The 20,016-nt window shown below is 44.1% G+C and overlaps 1 protein-coding gene across 1 annotated transcript in view; it reads left to right on the top strand.

Moving 5' to 3' along the window:
* Nucleotides 1-20,016, top strand: part of SETD1B (SET domain containing 1B, histone lysine methyltransferase) — a 169,976-nt gene that overhangs the window by 20,073 nt on the left and 129,887 nt on the right. The window contains 2 exon segments of the mRNA XM_033954071.1: nt 5,068-5,379; nt 5,381-6,223. Coding sequence (XP_033809962.1) covers nt 5,068-5,379; nt 5,381-6,223 — 1,155 coding nt within the window.

The raw sequence follows: 20,016 nt of genomic DNA, 5'->3' as shown, positions 1-20,016 counted from the left end.
GAACGTCATAAATGCCTTGGGGGGTGGGGGGTGGAGAACAATCAGCAAATGTATTTTTTTTATTTTTTTACCTTCTACCTCATGCACTCGGCAGCCTCAGACCTGCTGGTATATGCTTTTAACACACTTGATTCAGACCTGCCGGTAATTTTGCAGCATTAAAGATCGGCGCTTCATTTCCATACTATTCTTGGAGGCAGCCACGGATCATGGAAACTACCGCGCGGAGCCATTTTGTACATCTGAAGCTAAAATACTCGTATGCTAAACTGTTTAGAACTGGTTTAGCGACGAATGTTAAAGACATGGCAAGTTTTGAGCATCGGGGCCACTGTTTATACTTGCATGTGTAAATGCCTCCGTTTATATGTATAAATGCTTCTAAAATAAGGGCCTTAGCCAGGCACAGGAGAGTAATTTTCAGTGAAATCCTCTTCCCCCACATTTTCAAGGCACAAACCTGTTCTATAGTCTGATTAGGAAGGATGCAGAGAGGACCTGAAATGCTGCTCCATGTACAAGTTCATGAGTAAGTTCCTTGGAGGTTTTGAGAACTTCCATTGTTTATACCCGCTCTGAATGGGAATGGGGGTTTCGGGATCCCGCAAGAATTAATCTTTTAAAATTGATTTTTAAAAATTTTTTTATAGTAATTGTAGCATTAAATTTTATTTACTTCACAGCCTTTGAAACTCATGGTGAAAGCTTGGGGGTCTTTGCCAGGATGCAGCAAATTATTACCACACTTAGGGCTCCTTTCACAAAGCCGTGCTAGCGGTTTTAGCGCACACTAAACCCGCGCTATGCGGCTAGAACTAATGCCAGCTCCACGCTGGCGTTAGCATCTAGCGTGACCGGCAGTTTAGCGCGCGCTATTACTTGCGTTAAACCGCTAACGCGGCTTCGTAAAAGGAGCCCTTAACTGTTTTGAGGAGATGTTTCAGAGCATTTAACTAACTTGCCTGAGGGTAGATGTGATAGTGAAAGGCAAAGCTGAGTATGAATGATCTGATTTTATACTGTTCGAGGCATTGCTGGGTGATAGCTTGGAAGAAGAAAGTCATTAGAAGGAGACAGTATTTTTGTTTGGTTGTAATGGTGTTTCCTTGCTAGAAGTTGCTAGAAGCTAACCCTTTTTTTTCCCCTTTAAGATTCATTTTATTCTGACAGAATTTTGATAGATTAGTATTCACCTCCTCTCCCTGCACCAGTGGACATATCTTATCAACCTGCATCCTTTCCTTCGATCTTCTGAAGTAAATCCTGTTATTTTAAAGATTACAACAACAAAACAAGATCTCAGATTAAATTGAATTTAGAGTGATTTCTGGTTGTTCCTTAGATTCAATAGTAACACAGTTAGTCCGTTTGAACAGTTGGCCTAAGTTTTCCCAGACACAGAATGAAGACCCCCCCCCGCACCTCACTAAGGAGAGCCCAAAATAATATTTTTAGCACCGGAGGCCTCCCCACTCTGTTTTTATATGTTATATGGGACAGGTGTGCTCTTGCCCTTTAATCTGAAAATGATTTGGAAATCAGGTTTTAGTACAGGAAGTAAACGATTTGGGTCATTTGCTCTGTTTTCTTGTGAAATAAACTTCCTCCTGCACAGATTAGCCACAGTGGGCCCAATTATTCAAAATGATTTTAACCGGGCAGGAGAGGCTCCAGCTCAATTAAATCACGGTCAGCTGGCCATCTGCTGCTATTCAGCGGCAATTAACAGGATAGTTCTGTTAAATATCGGCTGTAACCGCCTTGGCACAATCCAGGCAGTGCCAGGGCCATCCTGGGGTTGGAGTCAGGGTGGACATGGAAGCACTGTTCCTCTAAGTTGATCAGGGAAGGGAAAGGGAATGAGGACTTGTACACTGCCTCTCTGTGGCTTTGGCGTTTCAAAGCTGACATTCAAAGCGGCGGACGCTGGAGGATTAAGTGACTTGCCCAGGGTCACAAGGAGCAGTGCTGGGAATTGATCTCACAGACTCTGGGTGCAGAGGTAGCAGTTTTTTACCCGTGATCCACCCCTCCACCTACCATGTTTTCAGTAGTGAGGGACATGCAAGCTCTGCAGGACTCCAGGGAACCTGCCTGTCCCTAATGACTGAAAACACAGTTTTGATGCTCCATTCCCTAATGGCAGAAATGCAGTTAGAGGACTCCTTTTCAGCTCAGAGGGAGCAGTGTCTGGAAGTTATACGGTGACCTGTCAAAAGCGCTCTGAACTTTGGCGCGCTGACAATTGTGTGCAAGATGTATGCGTGCTGCCAGTCCCGCCACTTTAAAGCCTTACCGTTACCGCTGTGAGGGTGTGTGTGTGTGGGCGGAACCCCCCCTACATGTACAAGTCCTTACGCTCTTGTTGAGGAGGGTCCCATGACAATGAAAAACTGCCGACCACCAAAATCTGAAAGGAAAATGGAAGTTTTCAGTGTACTTTGGGGAGGGGGGATCTCCCCCAACGAGAGTGCGAGGACTTGTACATGTATTGGGGGGGGTCCCCCCATACCCCTCTCACAGCGCTAACGGTAAGGCTTTAAAGCGGCGGGACTGGCAGCGCGCATACCTTTTGCTCACAATTGTCGGCATGCCTTTGTCGGAGCGCTTTTGTCCTGCGCTCAATTGTTACGATACCAGTTATACAGACACTGGCACTGAATAACTGGGCAAGTAAAGCCACTTAAGAACATAAGTATTGCCCCTGCTGGGTCAGACCAGGGGTCCATCGCTCCCAGCAGTCCGCTCCCGTGGCGGCCCACCAGGTCCATGACCTGTAAGTGCTCCTTACCTAGGATGTTTATATCCCATTTACTCAATGTCCCATAAGCAACCCTCTATCTGTACCCTGCTATCCTCTTCTCTTTCAGGAAGTCATCCAGTCCCTTTTTGAACCCCAATAATGTACTCTGTCCTATCACCTCTCCTGGAAGTGCATTCCAGAAGTCCATCAACCTCTGAGTGAAGAAGAACTTCCTAGCATTTGTTCTGAATCTGTCTCCTCTCAATTTTTCTGAATGACCTCGTGTTTTTGTTGTCCCCTCTAGTCTGAAGAATCTGTCCCTCTCCACCTTCTCTATGCCTTTCATGATTTTATAGGTCTCTATCATGTCCCCTCTAAGTCTGGTTCTTTTTGTTGCATAGAGCTTTTTGGACCCCAGTTCGTTTACAAAAGTTGGATAGCTCTAGGTCTAATAGATGCTGGCATTGTGGTTTAGAAGCTGGGACATTAGATCATTTAATTTTTTTCTGTCCCTATATAAATGGCTTTTGGAAGTTAATTTAGTCCCAAATTAATTCATTGTTAGAAAATCATGTTGCCCTTTCATATGATACTATATTATTTGGTACATCTATGAGATTCAAAAGCCCAATTTCTGCAAATAATAATAAACTTTTATTGATATTGACAGGGGTTGCCATTCAACAGATTACTGGAAACTGGAAAGATTATACTAAACTTTAATTACACCTGTTGGTGGAATTCAGTATGTCATATTTACAAAATGGAGAGGGTGCTTGCCATGCAACAAGGAAAGTATCATAAGTGATACCTTTTTTGATAATGCCCAGCATTCTGTTCGCTTTTTTCGCATTGTGCCGCTGGCTTCATTGATTTATCCACCAATACCCCCAGGTCTTTTTCTAGGTTGCCTTCCCCCAGTACCCTCCCTCCCATCGTATAGCTATACATGGGGTTCCCTTTCCCTATGTGCAAGACCTTACATTTCTCTACATTGAAGCTCATCTGCCATCTATTTGCCCACTCACTCAGTTTGTTCAGGTCTCTCTGTAGTTCATTCCTCAACAGTTCTGACCGTGCTGGAGAGTTTTGTGTCGTCCGCAAATTTAATAACTTCGCACTTGGTCCCTGTTTCCAGGTCATTGATGAATATATTGAACAGTAGCGGTACCAGCACCGACCCCTATGGGACATCACTCGTGACCCCTTTCCAGTCAGAGTAGTGTCCCTTTACACCCACTCTGCTTCCTGTCCCCCAGCCAATTTTCGATCCATCTGGGCACATCCCCTTCCACCCTGTGGCTCCACAGTTTCTTCAGTAGGCGCTCATGGGGTACCTTGTCGAAGGCTTGAATAACAGTCCTGTCTTTGGCCAGTCAGCTATGTGGGTGTGACACTGAAACATTGACTGTACCTGTATAACTTCTGGGTGCTGTAAATGACCCAGATATTACCAGCAGGGCCGTCCCCAGGGTTGTATGAGTGGTACAGGTGCAAAGGAGACAGGGATGAAAAAAATGGCTTCCTGTACATTGTCTCCCATGCTTGGTCATGGTACAATAGGTGTGTGTGGGGGGGGAGGGGCAGTGGAGGGGGGGTACACTCCTAAATGCCAGTGCCTGGATATGGCCCAGAACTGACATCTAAGTTTCAAGTTTACTAAGTGATTATACAGAATACAATAAAATCAAGAGATACATATCATTAAAAATGCATAATGACAAGGACAAGACACAAAAAGGGTAAAAGTGAACTACAATAAGATAAAGTAAAGTAACATAAAGGGGTTGAACAAAAGGAAGGGAAGGGTAAAGTTCATACTATCTAGCTCAGTTCAAAGCAGAGAAACTAATATTAAGAAGAGAAGTATCAATGTTCAAACTTTTTAGCAATCCTTTAAATTTATCAAAGTTAACTTCTTCCCTATTGTAAGTGAGCAAGGCATCCCAATTAGCTGGCAATGATGACCAATTAAAAATACGCTTGCCACTGCTCGCCAAATGTCGACCAGAGTAATTTTATAAGCCCTCTCTACATCCTACAGTCATTCCCTCCCAAAGGTTTGGGACAGATGATTGCTTGAATGATATTATGGGCCGATAGCTATCTTGTGAGGCCAAAGGTTAAGGGATTCAAACACCAGGTGGGTTTTGCACTATATTATCAAGGGCAGTCTTACTGAATTTATTGAAAAGGGAAGCTTTTTCTGACCTACTTTTAAGCTAGGTATTGCTGACAATGCGTAGAATTTAGTATTTCATGATGTCATTTGTTTATATCTAACTTGGATTTTTTTTTTTTCCCTTCTTTATGTTTTTAACCAGTTGAATGATCCCTTGAAGCGACTGAAAGAAACTATGTTTTGTTCAGGGGGAGCCTCTGTTACCCCGAACAGTAGTACGCCCTATTCTCATGATACAGCTTACTCCAGCAGTCGGCAGGACACCCCAAATTCCTACAGCCAGTATACCCCCCAGTCTCAAGGAACCCCTCATACCCCACGCCTTGGGACCCCATTTTCCCAAGATTCAAGCTATTCCAGTCGGCAGACAACACCAGTTTACCATTATGTACAGGAGTCTGGGTACAAGCCTAGGAGGCACGAGACAAAATTTACTGATGCTTATAATCGACGGCCCTAGTCATCGCTATGTCCATAACTCGTCAGTATACAGAGGCTTGGAGCACACATTTAGCCCTTATAAATCTCAGACAGAACCAGTACAATATTCTCTGACTCCTCCCCTGACCCATTCGAGTTCAAACTATAAATCAGCCTTCTCTCCTTACCAAGCGCAAATATATTCCCACTCGGAAGAGCAGACGTATCCACAGACTTCTAGAGACCTTGAATACAGGCGGCCCGCACCTCCTCCTTCGGAGCCGTTTGTAGAACACAGTGCTGCCAGTATTGATTTTGTACCAGTCAAGGACAAGCCAGACGAGCCCCCTTTGCCAGAAGCCGACTGCCCCAGTGAGCAAAGTGGCCGAACTCCTGAGAGGAGTGAAACACCTGGAACTCCAACCATGGAGTCTGAAATGCAGCATGACAGCTTGGACTCGAGGATAGAGATGCTCTTGAAAGAGCAGAGAACAAAGCTACCGTTCTTTAATGAGCATGACTCAGACAATGAGGTGCGGATGGAGGGCAGCCCGATATCATCGTCCTCCTCCCAGCTGTCCCCCATTCCGCCGTTTACTTGCAACCTCCAATCCCATTTCAGAGGCATAACCCCTTCCTCACGCCCTTCTAGCACAGGCTTTGAGGACATTAGTCCCACCCCCTTGCCAGACTCTGATGATGATGAGCCAATACTTGTGACAGCATCTCTTGGTCAGAGTTCACGGACAGCGTCTGAGGCTGGTCAAACGCCCATTGACCAGTCCTCTCAACTAAGCAGGACATGCAATCCAGAGTGTACTACAGCTCCAGAATTACCTCCACGTGATCAAACGCCAACATCTGAAAAAATGGATGAGGTAAGGACAGAATTCTTGAAACAGTTCACACATATGTCACTAAAGCAGTTTGTACCTCTGTGTGTGTGCGTATAGATATATTGATGTGTGTCTGTATAATCATATATAGATACATAAGCAGGCATAAATTATAAATTTATATATAATTATAGAGTTAAACTTTTTAACAGCCATATATTTTATAACTTTTGTTTGAAATGTATAAGTGTCTAATATTTTATTGCGTTTTATTTTACTGGTACTGCTGGAAGTCTGTACTATTTTCAGTGTTGATTTTCTTCTCTAAGTTTGGGTTGAAAAAGGTTGAATCAGTAGCTGGTGAATTTTGAGGGTTTTTGAGCCAGTATCTGAATTCAAGAAAGCCTGGGATAGGCATGTGGGATCTCTTAGAGAGAGGAAGAGAAAATGGTTACTGCGGATAGGCAGACTGGATGGGCCATTTGGCCTTTATCTGCCATCATGGTTTCTATGTTAATGGAAATGACAGCATGACCAGGCCTGGAGCTGAGTCCCACAGAGCATGGACTGAACTTGTCCTATGTTGTTTATGCTGAGTATAATGCTTTTAGCCTACACTTCAGTTTTTGGGTCTTATTTTTTTTTGTTTGTTTCAAGCCTAAACTTGGTGGTCTGCATTCAAATATCAGTCACTCTGGGAATTCATTCTCCCCTGGGAATTAATCTCTATATGGTATTTTATGTTATTTGGGTATTTTTTTAAATGCCCTAGTCCAAGTTGCTGCTTTATTGATGAACTCAAATGTTATCCATCTTGGTGTCTGTCATCTCATGGAGCAGGAAATGAATTTGTTTATGAAAGAAGGATTTTTAGGAAGCAATAATTCCCTTCGGGACACCTAATCAACAATATTTATTTAAATACCATTTCCAGTGCAATAGGTGAGACATTCTAGGCCAGGGGTGCCCAAATGGTCGATCGCAAAGGCAACATGAGTCGATCGCGTTACCTTTGCAATTTTTTTGTCCCTGCTTCTTCCCTGAGCCAGGCCTGGTGCGTACAAGCGCCGGACTCACAAGATTTCACTCCGATGTCAATTCTGATATCAGAGAGGAAATTCTGGGCCAGCCAATCGCTGCCAGGCTGGCCTGGAACTTCCTTCCTGGTGTTAGAATTGACGTCGTAGGTGAAGTCTTGTGGGCCTGGTGCTTGTACGCGTCAGGCCTGGCTCAGAGAAGCAGCAGGGAGAACTTGGTTTGGGGGGGTAGGGAAAGAATCGGGGAAGTGGAGAAATCAGCCTAAGGCTCCCGGGCCTATTCTGGTTGGCCCAGGCGCCTCAGGCCCCACCTGTGGGTGAGGTTTAAGCCGCCTGGGCCAATCCAGCCCCATTCCGGAGCCGGCTGGCCTGCCGGACGGGCGGGCTTGGCACCCGTCCGTCCGGCCAATGTTGACAATGTATGGAGGGTAGGATTTCACGGGTCGGCGGGGGGGGGGGCGATCGGGGGTTCAGAGGGGGTGCGGTCATGGGGGGGGGGATTCGAGGGCAGGAGGGCCTGAGATCCCTCCTGCCCGTATTTTAGTGGGGGTGGGGGGTAGGGGGGGTCCACCTGGGCAGGAGGGGTTGGGCTCCATCCTGCCCGATCTTGTAGGGGGTGGGGGTCGCGTGGCCAGGAGGGCTTGGGCTCCCTCCTGCCCCGAACGTAATCGGGGGTTCGGGGGGGGGCATGGGGCAGGAGGGCTTGGGCACCCTCCCCCATGCCCCCCCTGAACCCCCGATTACGTTAGATAAGGTATAAGTTTAGACGTAGTAGTGGTCTGGGCGTTTAAACAGCTGAACGTAAAAGCAGGCCATTATAAAAAAAAACCTCCTTTTTATGTTCCCTGCTTCTACTTTCAACATTTAAGGCCTTAGGCCAAAAGGGGACTTAGACTTTTTTTGATTATGCCCCTCTTACTGTTTTATTAATTTTCAAGTAAGTGTGTTTTTGCGTGGATCTGCCATTTGTGCCCCATTTTGGCGTTTTGCTTCCATTAGAACGCTTCTTGGCATGGAAGTAGTGCCTAATGTTCAGCGCCACTTATGGAATTCCCCTGTTCACACTTAGGCACTATTTTTGCATGCGCATAACTGCGTACCTGTTTGTGTGCCAGATTTTAGAGTTAGGGAGGTCTAATGCCTTTGCAGTGGCCCTGGCTCTAGTTTCCAGAATTTTACATCCGACCTTAGTTGTTAAAGATGACTGAACAAGAACATAAGACTTGCCAACCCAGGTCCCAAGTACCTGGCAGAAACCCAAAGAGCAGCAACATTCCAGAGCTGAGATTATGATGTCATAATGCCTCATTCCACCAATGTATTAAGAGCCAACCTCATCAGTGATGTCACAATGGCTTGATTATCCTACACTTGGCCCACATAATAATGTAAGAATTGTCATATTGGGACAAACTGAAGGTCCATCAAGCCCAGCAGTGGTCAACCCAGTTCCCAAGTAGTAAAACAGATTTTATGCAAGTACCATAATTGCAATCTGAAGTTTTAATTATGCTTTAATCACCCCTGTCTAATTAAAAAAAGAAAAAGCTAACAAGCCATTATAAAAATGGGTCTGCATTGAGGGCTGTTTCCAAAAGACGTTTTTCTGGGTAAGCGGTTTATTTTGAAGGTCCTCTCTGCAGGTAAAAGGATTCACCAGTGGTTCTTTGAGCTTATGCCACTAACCAGGCTTATCGTTCCTTCTGTGTTGACTGCTGCTGTTTTTTGCAGTCCCCAAAAGCCGCTACCCTAGGTGTCCACATGGGTCACCTAATGGCTATGTCAGCCCCGACTGGAGCTGGTTTTTGCAGAGGCAATATAATCTTTTGGAGAGCAGAAAGAAATATTGAGGGACGAGCATGTTGCACTTAGTCATGTAACACTAAGAGGAGAAGGGAACGATGCTGTTCACGGCCCGAGGTAGCCATCATTTTTCTGAGCTTGTCTCAGTGAATGCACATGTTGATGCCGTCAGCCCTATCCCAAAGGATTTCCCTCCGAATTATACAAGCTTCCATTGTCTCCTCTGGATGTTGCTGCCTCTGATGGTGCAACAGCATCATAACTGTGTTTCATGCAACATTTTAGTGCTTTTGCTGCATATGAATAAGGGCTAAATTTCCAAAAGCTTGGTTGGGACTTGGATGCACAAAAAAGTAGTTATGAGTGCAATTCTACTTCATGCATTCAGTGTGGATGTAGAGCTGCTAATAAATATGCATGTAATTTTATCACACACAGAGAGGGGCATTCCTTAGGGGGAGGGAAGTGTTAAATATTTCCACATTACACTTCCCCCTCCCCATTCGCGGTTTCTGCACTCGCGATTTCACATAATCGCAATTTTTTTTCTGGGGAGGGGGAAAATTTTGAAAAAACATATTTTTTTACCTCCCTGCCGCCTTCCCGGCCTTACCTGGTGGTCTAGAGGGCTTTCGGGGCAGGAGCGATCTTCCTATGCTCCTGCCCCGTGCAGATCGCCATGAGGAAATGGCTGTAGGGAGTTCCCATCGTAATCTCGAGACTATGGGAACTCATAGCAGCCATTTCCTCATGGCGATCTGCACGGGGCAGGAGCGTAGGAAGATCGCTCCTGCCCCGAAAGCCCTCTAGACGACCAGGTAAGGCCGGGAAGGTGGCAGGGAGGTTGGGGTGGGTCAGAGCCGGATAATCGTGGTTTTTCGCCATTCGCGGTCCGGCTCTGCCCGTATCCCCCGCGAATAACGAGAGAGAAGTGTAACTTAAACTTTCAAAAGTTATATACAGAAACAATTTAATCAAGCTCTAATAATAAACATAAGCTTTATATCTTTTGCATTGGGTAATTTGTGTATGTCTGGGGGGAGGGGAGTTAACAATATGGGCTTCCTTTGGTGTTATTTTATTGTTAACTATAGTTATTAGTAACTAGGGGCTCCTTTTACTAGGGTGCGCTAGGGCTCTAACACGCGGAATAGCGCACGCGCTAGACCTTAACGCCAGCATTGAGCTGGCATTAGTTCTAGAAGCGTAGTACGTGGTGTAGCGTGCGGTAATTCCTGCGTGCACTAAAAATGCTAGCGCACCTTAGTAAAAGGAGCCCTAGGTCTCATTGCGTGAAATGGGACCTGTGGTTAAAAAAAAAGAAAAAGCAGCATCTTAATAGTAGCCCACGTTGATAACGTCTCCTCTTAGTGTGAAGAATTTCTGTCTCTGGTAATCAAGAGCTCTTACTCTGATGTCATAATGCCTCATTCCACCAATGTCTAAGAACCAACCTCATCAGTGATGTCACAATGGCTTGATTGCTCTTTACTTGGCTCACTTTTATTACATGTAGCAGTGATTTCAATTTCTACAGACATTCCTTTTTACTTAACTTTCCCCTTAATTAAACCATTAAGAGACATGTTATTTTACTGTTATCCTGGATTGTTAGTAATGGGGCTTTTTTTGCATAAAAATGGGACTTGTGATATGTTCAAACAATTTTATTGATGAAATCCGCAAAACAGCAAAAACAGACAAGATGATATCCAAATCAAGAATAGAACTCTGGAGCAACATCCACAACATAAGAACAGTCATCAACATCGGTGTTTTTTTCTTTTTGTAGGTACATAATACATGTCGCCTACCTAACATAGCCCCCTACATATCTAGTTCCAAAAACACAACAATTCTAACCAGGGCCCTGGTCTCTGATGAGCCCTGGAGTAAGCCATCCATCATCCACTCCCCACAGAAATCGTAGAAGAAACGTACAAAACCATATAACCCCCCTCCCCCACCCAAAAACCCAAATCCAAATGCAACTACTAAGAAGACCCCACCCCTACCCCCCCCAGGTACTCTCCACCCCTCCCCCCTAAAACTCTCCTCCCCGTCAACTGCAAACAGCCCAGCTTAGGACAACCACCTTAAGATGTCACTATGACCCTTGGGATGCAAGGTCTGCAAATAGGGTCCCAGATGTTTAGGAACAAAAGCTTCCTCTTCCGTGACCCCCCAGCATCCCTTGCCTCTCAGGTAGCCAACTGATGCAACTGATTCCGCCAATGCCAGAATGCCGGAGGGTCCTGAACCGTCCAATATTGAAGGATACATTTACAGGCCAACAGGCTCATCTTCCTACATAAAGTCAAGTGGCCCCGGGGTAGATGGCCAAAATCCTCAGGCAAATCCAGAACCAACTGGGCCTGTTCCTCTTCAAAGCAGCCTGAGGATCACGGCCGGCTGTAGCGAACCTCGCAGGCCGCTCTCCATCTTGGTAGCACATTCCCTCTGACATGACCCCTTGCGTCAAGAGGCAACGTGCTACCGAGGTGGAGAGCAGCCTGCGAAGTTTGCTACAGCTGGCCGCTATTCCTCAGCATGCTCCTTTGAAGAGGAGGAGGAGCAGCGGCGTCAGCGGTTGATGCGGGAGGGGGGGAATCGGCAGCGTGTTCCCTGCCTCCGTGTTCTCCTTGCCTCCGTGTTCGAAAATCGAATTTGGCACGGAAACAGAGACCACGGTGGCAGGGAACACGAAATACTAAGTGCGCATGCGCGCTTATGGTTTTATTATAGAGGATGGGTGTCATAGTGTCTAGCATGTGGTAATCATTAGTGCCCCTTCATGAATTCCCCTCTTAGTGCTCTTTATTGAATAGCGCTGAGCGTGGATTTTTCTAGCATCTATTTTTCGGCGCCATTTACTGAATCTGGCTCCATATGCCAATTTGAAAATTGGGGCTAGGTACAAGTATTTGAATCTTATCAAAATAACCCTTTTTAATTTTTCCTCATTTTTATTTTTTTGCCCAATTAAAATTAACCAGTAGTTCCTGTGTCCTTCTCTTTTCTCACCTGCAAGTGTTTGCTTGGGACCTGGGTTGGAAACAGGATACCGGGCTTGATGATCCTTCGATCTGTCCCAGTGTGGCCATTCTTGTGTTCTTATCTCTGCACCAAAAACGTGCTGCTGAGGAATTCACCACAGAGGTGTCTGCATGCAAATTTCTAAAGGGAGAGAGAGAGATCCTGTTTGGAAGGAAGGCGCTCCTTGAATCCAAATGATGTTTTCTTTTTAATTGTGAAACATGCCCAGGAAAGCAGAAGTGGCTCTATCAAACCTACCGGAGCTGTGTTGGGGCCTACCCTAGTCCATGTTTGCCCAGAGCATGCCGGTGTTAATGGCATTGGCCAAAGCACCTTAGTCTTCTGTGCATGAAACGCCTTGTCGTTACCTTTGAGGTACCATCTGCTGCATTCAGTTTGCTCAGTGGTTTGAGGCTGCCCACAGCTTATATAAAACAAAAGAAACAAGGGCAATCTTAGTTGGACCAGGTGTACCGCCATGCTCCATATGTTAGAAATTAAGTGCTAAGTAAACCTTGCTTTCTGGCTGGACTGTTCCCCTCGTGACGCTTGTGCCTAGTTTTTATTTGCTCATAAGAAACCACCATTAATTTAGTCATAGCACAGTTTTGTTTTGGATTGTTTTGTCATTTGAGAGTCTGGTGTATGACTGTATATCATTTTTTTTTTTTAATTATATAGTCCTGTGGGATTTTGAGTTAGCAATATATTTTGGGGGGATAAAAGGAGATAGTTCAAGTTCTGTGATTTTGTTATGAACAGGTAATTGCTGTGGGAGCAATTACCAAGCTCTGTGTGTTATAGCAGAAGGAAATATTAGATTTGTATAACTTCTCATGGGGCTCTTATAATGCCACAAGATGTGTGAATATCTTATTGCAGTCATACCATTGTTATGTTATATGTGGTCTTATATCTCGCCAAATCTTCACTAAGTGGTGTCGCTCTCTCCGAGATAGAGAGCGAGACCAGAAGGCTTTGAGCATGCGCAAATGCTCAAAGCCTAGTCCAGCCCGGCGCAGGAAGAAGGAGGATCTCTCCTGCACCGCACCGCCCAGCCCAGCCCAGCCCAAACCAACGAGGGAGGATCTTCAGGCACTGGCACTGGCACATCCTGTGCATTGGTGCTGGTGCCGGTGCCCAATCGGGTAAGAGATGTTTGGTGCTGGGGGGATGTAGGATCGCGGGGGAGGGGGGGGTGACGCGAGCGGGAGGGGGGGGAGGATGCCGGTTCGCAGGGGGGATGCCGATCGGATTGAAAAAAAAAAGTTATAAAACGCGCTCACGTGTATAACGCGCAAGGTTATGCACGGTTTGTAAAATCGTGTATAACGCGCGCATTATATGCATGAAAATACGGTAATTAGCATTACATAAAAGTACCGTGTAAAGTCAGTAAAGAGTGGGACCTGGGTGGTTTTAAGGTGGTAGAAAAGGTGACAGTCAAAGCCAGAAGGCTGCTTGGGTGCATAGGGAGAGGAATGGCCAGTAGGAAAAAAGATAATACCATTGCATAAGAACTTTGGTGAGGCCTTATTTAGAATACTGGGTGCAATTCTGGAATCCGTATCTTCAAAAAATATATAAACAGGATAGAGTCAATCCAGAGGGCTGCTACAAAGTTGGTCAGTGGTCTCTGTTATAAAGCATACGGGGACAGACTTAGAGACCTCAATGTGTATACTTTGGAAGAAAGGTGGGAGAGAGGGAATATGACTGAAACTTTTAAATATCTGTGTGGTATTAATAATGTACAAGAGGTGAACCTTTATCAAATGGAGAAAAACTGTGGAATGAGAAAGCATTGGATGAAGTTAAGAGGTAATAAATGGCTCAGGAGCAATCTAAGGAAATACTTTTTCTACAGAAAGGATGGTAGATAGATGGAATAGTTTCCTGGTGGAGGTGGTGGAGACAAAAAGACTATCTGAATTCAAGAAAGCGTGGGACAAGCCCATAGAGGCAGAATTGGAGATAGTGGATGCTGCGGATATGCCAAATGGCCCATCCAGTCTGCCCTTATCTGCCATCATGTTTCTATGTTATTGGGAAGGGAAAGGGATTTGTATACCACCTTTTGTAGTTATACAACTACACTCAAAGCTGTTTATATACAGGTACGTCAAGCATTTTATGTGTGATAAAAAAAAAAATGGTGAATGCTACTGCCAAGTGCCATCCAACAGGAAGGCAGGGATCTTCAGTACGGAAAGTGGCACGTCAAACCTTAGTGTGTGACAAGTTTCAACTTGTTCAGTGCAATCCAGTCGGTTGTGAGCTACGATTGAGAGAGGTGGCCCTCTTCTCCCTCCCCCTTTTCCTTCCAATCCAACTCAGATAAATTCCTACTATAACTCAAACATTTCCTTCCCCGTTGCTTGTGATTCCGATAAAATGTTGTAAATCCGTGTTCAGATCGGATAATAATTTAATTGATGTGAACCGCCTAGAACTCTTTGGGTATGGCGGTATACAAGAACATAATAATAATAATAATAAAGTGTGCCAGAAATCATGAATCGCAAGCAACGTGAAATTTTGTTTCAAACTGCAAAAAAGTGCTAAAGAAATGCACAAAAATTAGTTTATGGTGATGCTGCAGTGACCGTGAAGTTGGTTTACCAGTGGTTCAAATGATTGCGAGTCAGTTGAAGACAAGGAGAGATCGAGATGCCCTTCAACATCAAAAACCCCAAGAGTATGTTGAAAGAGTAAGCGAAATGATTTGATCAAACAAGACATTTCTGGGGATCTGAACATCTCTTACGGTTCCGTTCAAAACATTTTAACAGATTTGAACATGAGGCGAGTGATGTGACCTGAGAAATGGGGAAATGGTTTAATTCTCCATCGGGACAATGTTGCACATCGCTTTTGGTATAGCAATTTCTGTCAAAATAAAACCATTACGGTGTGTCCTCATCCACCGGATCTGCAACGTGCGACTTCTGGCTCTTCCCCCAAAGTCAAAATGACCATGAAAGGTAAATGTTTTGAATCGATTCAGGACATCGAGGCAGCCATGACAGCATAACTAAAGTCACGAAAGAAAACTTCTAGAACTACTTCAGAAAGTGGCAAGAATGATGGGATAAGTGTGTTTGAAGCAAGGGGGAGTATTTTTGAGGGGGATTAATGGCAATGTGTCTTTTTACTGTAATGTGTTTTTATTTAAACATTCACCGTATTTTTTGATCACACCTCATATGTGTGTGTGTGTATGTATATATTCGTTGCATACGTCTGTTGATTGTTATTTGTTACCTCTTGATTAATCAAGTGCATCACCTCATGAGTGCCTTGGGAGCGCATGGCTTCTCTGCCCTGACTCTCTAGGGGCAATGTCCCTTGACTGAACAGAACGTCCAACTTTGGCTTTTATCTTTCTGGGCTACAGATCTTCATTATTTATGTGATGTTTGAACATGTAATTAGATAACACATTTTAGACACTCAGATATCATGCCAAAGGGTGTTTTTGTAAAAAGAAGCAACATTATGATTGATGAATAGCTGATCCTAAGTTTTGTTGGGTTTTTTTGGGGTTTTTTTTAAATGAACTGTGCTATTTTCTTGATCATTTTCAGACCCTAAATTAAAATGTAAAACTGTCCTAAAAGGATTCCAAAATAAATACTGTTCAGTATTTGCTTAGATCAGTTAGTAACACTTCTTTCTGCATCTCTTACTCCTCCAGTCACCAGTCTAGTTCTATCCTCTCTCCTTGAGAGAACAACAGGAGAAACCGCCTTCACACAGGTGAAGAGCAAGAAACAACTGCGCTTTCAAATAATTGCGGATAGCAGCATATGCTGGGGTTTTTTTTTGGTTTTTTTTTTACCATTGATGGTGTTATATACCCCCCTTCATGTTTACCTCAGTGTCTTCGCTTCTTGTAAACCTGATTTACTGTAATTTTTGTAAATCTGTTTAATTCTTGTAAATCTGTTTAATTGATGTGAACCGCCTAAAACTCCCTGGGTATGGCGGTATACAAAAATAAAGTTATTATTTTTCATGGTTCAATGTATAACTAAATGGAAAATATGAGCATGTGAACTTATACATCTTACCCATCCCGTTCCAACAACGAGACTCCTGAGGCAGACCCTTCTTGGGCCGAAACACGATTGTGTCGAGCTTTATACAATAAAGAGGACTGAGCAGCAATTGGTCACCTTCATTGTTGTTTCTTGCTCTATCCTCTCTCCTACTCTGGCTTAGGTCTTATGACTTGTCCCCCCTAGTGTGGGGGGCTGACAGACATGGACGAGTTACTCTGGCAACCTTTCATTGCTCTCATGCATTGATCTTCCTGTTTTTCTCATTTTTCCTTCTTTCATCCTCCTTTTGCTCAAAGACGAAGGCTAGCTAGTGTCAAAAGTCCTCTGCCATGAGTCCACCATTGTTTCATTGTTATATTGGAGAAACATACCTATGTCTTTATTATGTTTTATTTGTATACTATTCAGCAGTTTTTTTAGAAAGATAATTTAAAATATCCCACTGCAGTTAAAATACCCACAGTTTAGGAGCAAAAATCCCTCTCTTGCTGCCAATTAAGGTCTGACAATTAAGTTTGCAAACTCAATATAGAAAAAGTGCTACATATCTCATTGCTGATTATCACTACAGTCACCTTCGAAGTACTCCCCTTGAGAAGCTATGCATCGACGTCTAGTCCACCCTATAGAGCAGTGGTCTCAAACACGTGGCCCGGGGGCCACATGCGGCCTGCCAGGTACTATTTTGAGGCCCTCGGTATGTTTATCATACTCACAAAAGTAAAATAAAACAGTTTCTTGATCATATGTCTCTTTAGCTATAAATGACAATATCATTATTGGAGACTTGGCCAAAAGGAAAGATTTATAAACTATGAAGAGTTTTACCTCATGCAAAATCGTCATTTCTTTAATAAGACATTAACTATTTTTTCTGCGGCCCTCCAAGTACTTACAAATCCAAAATGTGGCCCTGCAGAGGGTTTGAGTTTGAGACCACTGCTATAGAGCAATTTTGGAACTCTTTTTCTGGAATGCCCATCAGGGCTGTTGTTGTATTAACCTTGATGTTCTGAATTTCATCAAATGTCTTCCTTTCAATAGTTCCTTTATTTTTGGGTAAAGAAAAGTCATTGAGGGCCAGATCAAGTGAGTAAGAAGGGATGTTCCAATACAGTTATTTGTTTTTGGCTAAAAACTCCCTCACAGACAGTGCCATGTGAGCTGGTGCATTGTGATGCAAGAGCCATGAGTGAGTTGTTGGTGAAAAGTTCAGGTCATTTTCGTCTAACTTTTTCACGCAGCCTTTTCAGCACTTCCAAATAGAAAACTTGGTTAACTGTTTGTCCAGTTGGTACAAATTCATAGTGAACAATCCCTCTGATATCAAAAAAAGGTTAGCAACAACATTTTCACTCTTGATTTGAACTGGCGGAACTTTTTTGGTAGTAGAGAATTGGCTGACTTCCATTGTGCACTTTGACACTTTGTTTCAGATTTGTATTGGTACACTTATGTTTCGTCACCAGTGATAACACAGCCCAAAAACATTGTTTTGCCTCGCCAATAGGTATTGGCAAACCTTGACTCTCCTTTGCTTTTGTTCATCGGGGGGAGAAGGGGACATAAGGTATAGACCTCTGAATGCCACTGAGGGGTATAATGCACTAAACACAAGCCTTTTTTTAATTATGGAAAATAGGTTATAAGGTGGTAGATGCATGGAACACCTTCCTAATGGACATGGTAGGGCAAAATCATTATTTCAACTAAGTTGAATTAAAGATAGCATGGGATAAGCATAGAATTGCAGAAGTAAAAATACCATATTTTTCGCACTTAAGACGCACCTGACCATAAGACGCATACTAGATTTAGAAGAGGAAACAAGAAAAAAACATTCTGAATCAAATTGTGTACTAATATATACCAGGCTATGCACCCAGCCCCCTCAATCCCTGACAGGCTCTGCACTCTGTCCCCCCTTCCCTACCAGGCTCTGCACCGTACCTTTCTAAAACACCCCCCTGTCACCTGCCAGTTAGGAAGCAGTTTTGTTGTGCATGACAACCATCCAAGAATCCTACAGCAGTGAAAGAATGAAAGTAAAAAAAGACAGAGGGGAAGAGAGAGTTGTAAGTACAGGACAGAATGAGAAGGAGGGTGCAGCCTTGTCTTCTTGGATGGGAGTGGCTTATGTGAATTTCCTTGAAGGAGACTGTTACCTAGCATAGGAAGCACTCTTGCTGAATGCCTAGGAAATAAGTCGCAGTGATCCAAGGGTGTCATACACATTTCAGAGCTGTGAACTACTGACTACTCATTTAACTGCTCCTCTTGCCTGTCTCCCTTAGGCTGTAAGAAATTAAGTCTCTGCCAAAAATACACAACCAGCTATACTTGTGCAGCTCTAACATACGCAGGATATAACTGAACTTCCTTTCTAACATAAACTGGAGTTCTCATACAAAGCAAATGCACAGCATGTCACACATATAGCTCCTATATAAGAACATAAGAACATTAAAAATTGCTGCTGCTGGATCAGACCAGTAGTCCATCGTGCCCAGCAGTCCACTTACGTGGCGGCCCTTAGGTCAAGACCAGTGCTCTAAATGAGTCCAGCCTCACCTGTGTATGTTCCAGTTTAGCAGGAACTTGTCCAACTTTGTCTTGAATCCCTGGAGGCTGTTTTCTCCTATAACAGACTCTGGAAGAGCATTCCAGTTTTCTACTATACTCTTGGTGAAGAAGAACTTCCTTATGTTTGTACAGAATCTATCCCCTTTTAACTTTAGAGAATGCCCTCTCGTTCTCTCTACCTTGGAGAGGGTGAACAACCTGTCTTTATCTTCTAAACCTATTCCCTTCAGTATCTTGAATGTTTCGATCATGTTCCCTCTCAGTCTCCTCTTTTCAAGGGAGAAGAGGCCCAGTTTCTCTAATCTCTCACTGTACGGCAATTCCTCCAGACCCTTAACCATTTTAGTCACTCTTCTCTGGACCCTTTTGAGTAGTACTGTGTCCTTCATGTATGGCGACCAGTGGTGGATGCAGTACTCCAGGTGAGGGCGCATTATGGCCTGGTACAGTGGCATGATAAACCTTCTTTGATCTGTTCGTGATCGCCTTCTTTATCATTCCTAGCATTCTGTTTGCCCTTTTCGCCGCCGCCGCAACACATTGCGTGATTGGCTTCATCGACTTGTCGATCAGAACTCCCAAGTCTCTTTTCTGGGAGGTCTCTCCAAGTACCGCCCAGACATCCTGTATTCGTGCATGAGATTTTTATTACTGACATGCATCACTTTACATTTATCCACGTTGAACCTCATTTGCCATGTTGATGCCCATTTCTCGAGCTTGATTATGTCACGTTGCAGATCTTCGCAATCCCCCTGTCTTCACTACTCTGAATAATTTCATATCGTCCGCAAATTTAATCACCTCACTTGTTGTACCAATGTCCAGATCGTTTATAAAGATATTGAAGAGCACGGGTCCAAGCATTGAGCCCTGCGGCACCCCACTGGTAACGCTCTTCCAGTCCGAGAATTGTCCATTTACCCCCACTCTCTGTTTCCTATGCTCCAGCCAGTTTTTAATCCACATGAGTATTTCACACTTGATTCCATGGCTTGCAATTTTCCGAAGTAGTTGTTCATGCGGAACCTTGTTGAACGCCTTCTGAAAATCCAGATATACAATGCTGACTAGGTCGCCCTTGTCTATCTGCCTGTTTACTCCCTCGAAGAAGTGCAGCAAGTTTGTCAAACAAGATCTTCCTTTGCTGATACCGTGCTGGCTGGTCCTCATCAGACCGTGTCCGTCAAGGTGATCAATGATGCGTTCCTTTATCAGCGCCTCTACCATATTTCCCGGTACCGGGGTCAGACTCACCGGTCTGTAGTTTCCCAGATCTCCCCTCGAATATAGGAGTTCTTGTACTGCTCTA

Source organism: Geotrypetes seraphini, chromosome 8 (genome assembly GCF_902459505.1).
Source record: "Geotrypetes seraphini chromosome 8, aGeoSer1.1, whole genome shotgun sequence".
Taxonomy (NCBI): domain Eukaryota; kingdom Metazoa; phylum Chordata; class Amphibia; order Gymnophiona; family Dermophiidae; genus Geotrypetes; species Geotrypetes seraphini.
Note: the sequence above shows the minus strand (reverse complement) of the source record. Positions and strands in the feature narration are given on the sequence as shown.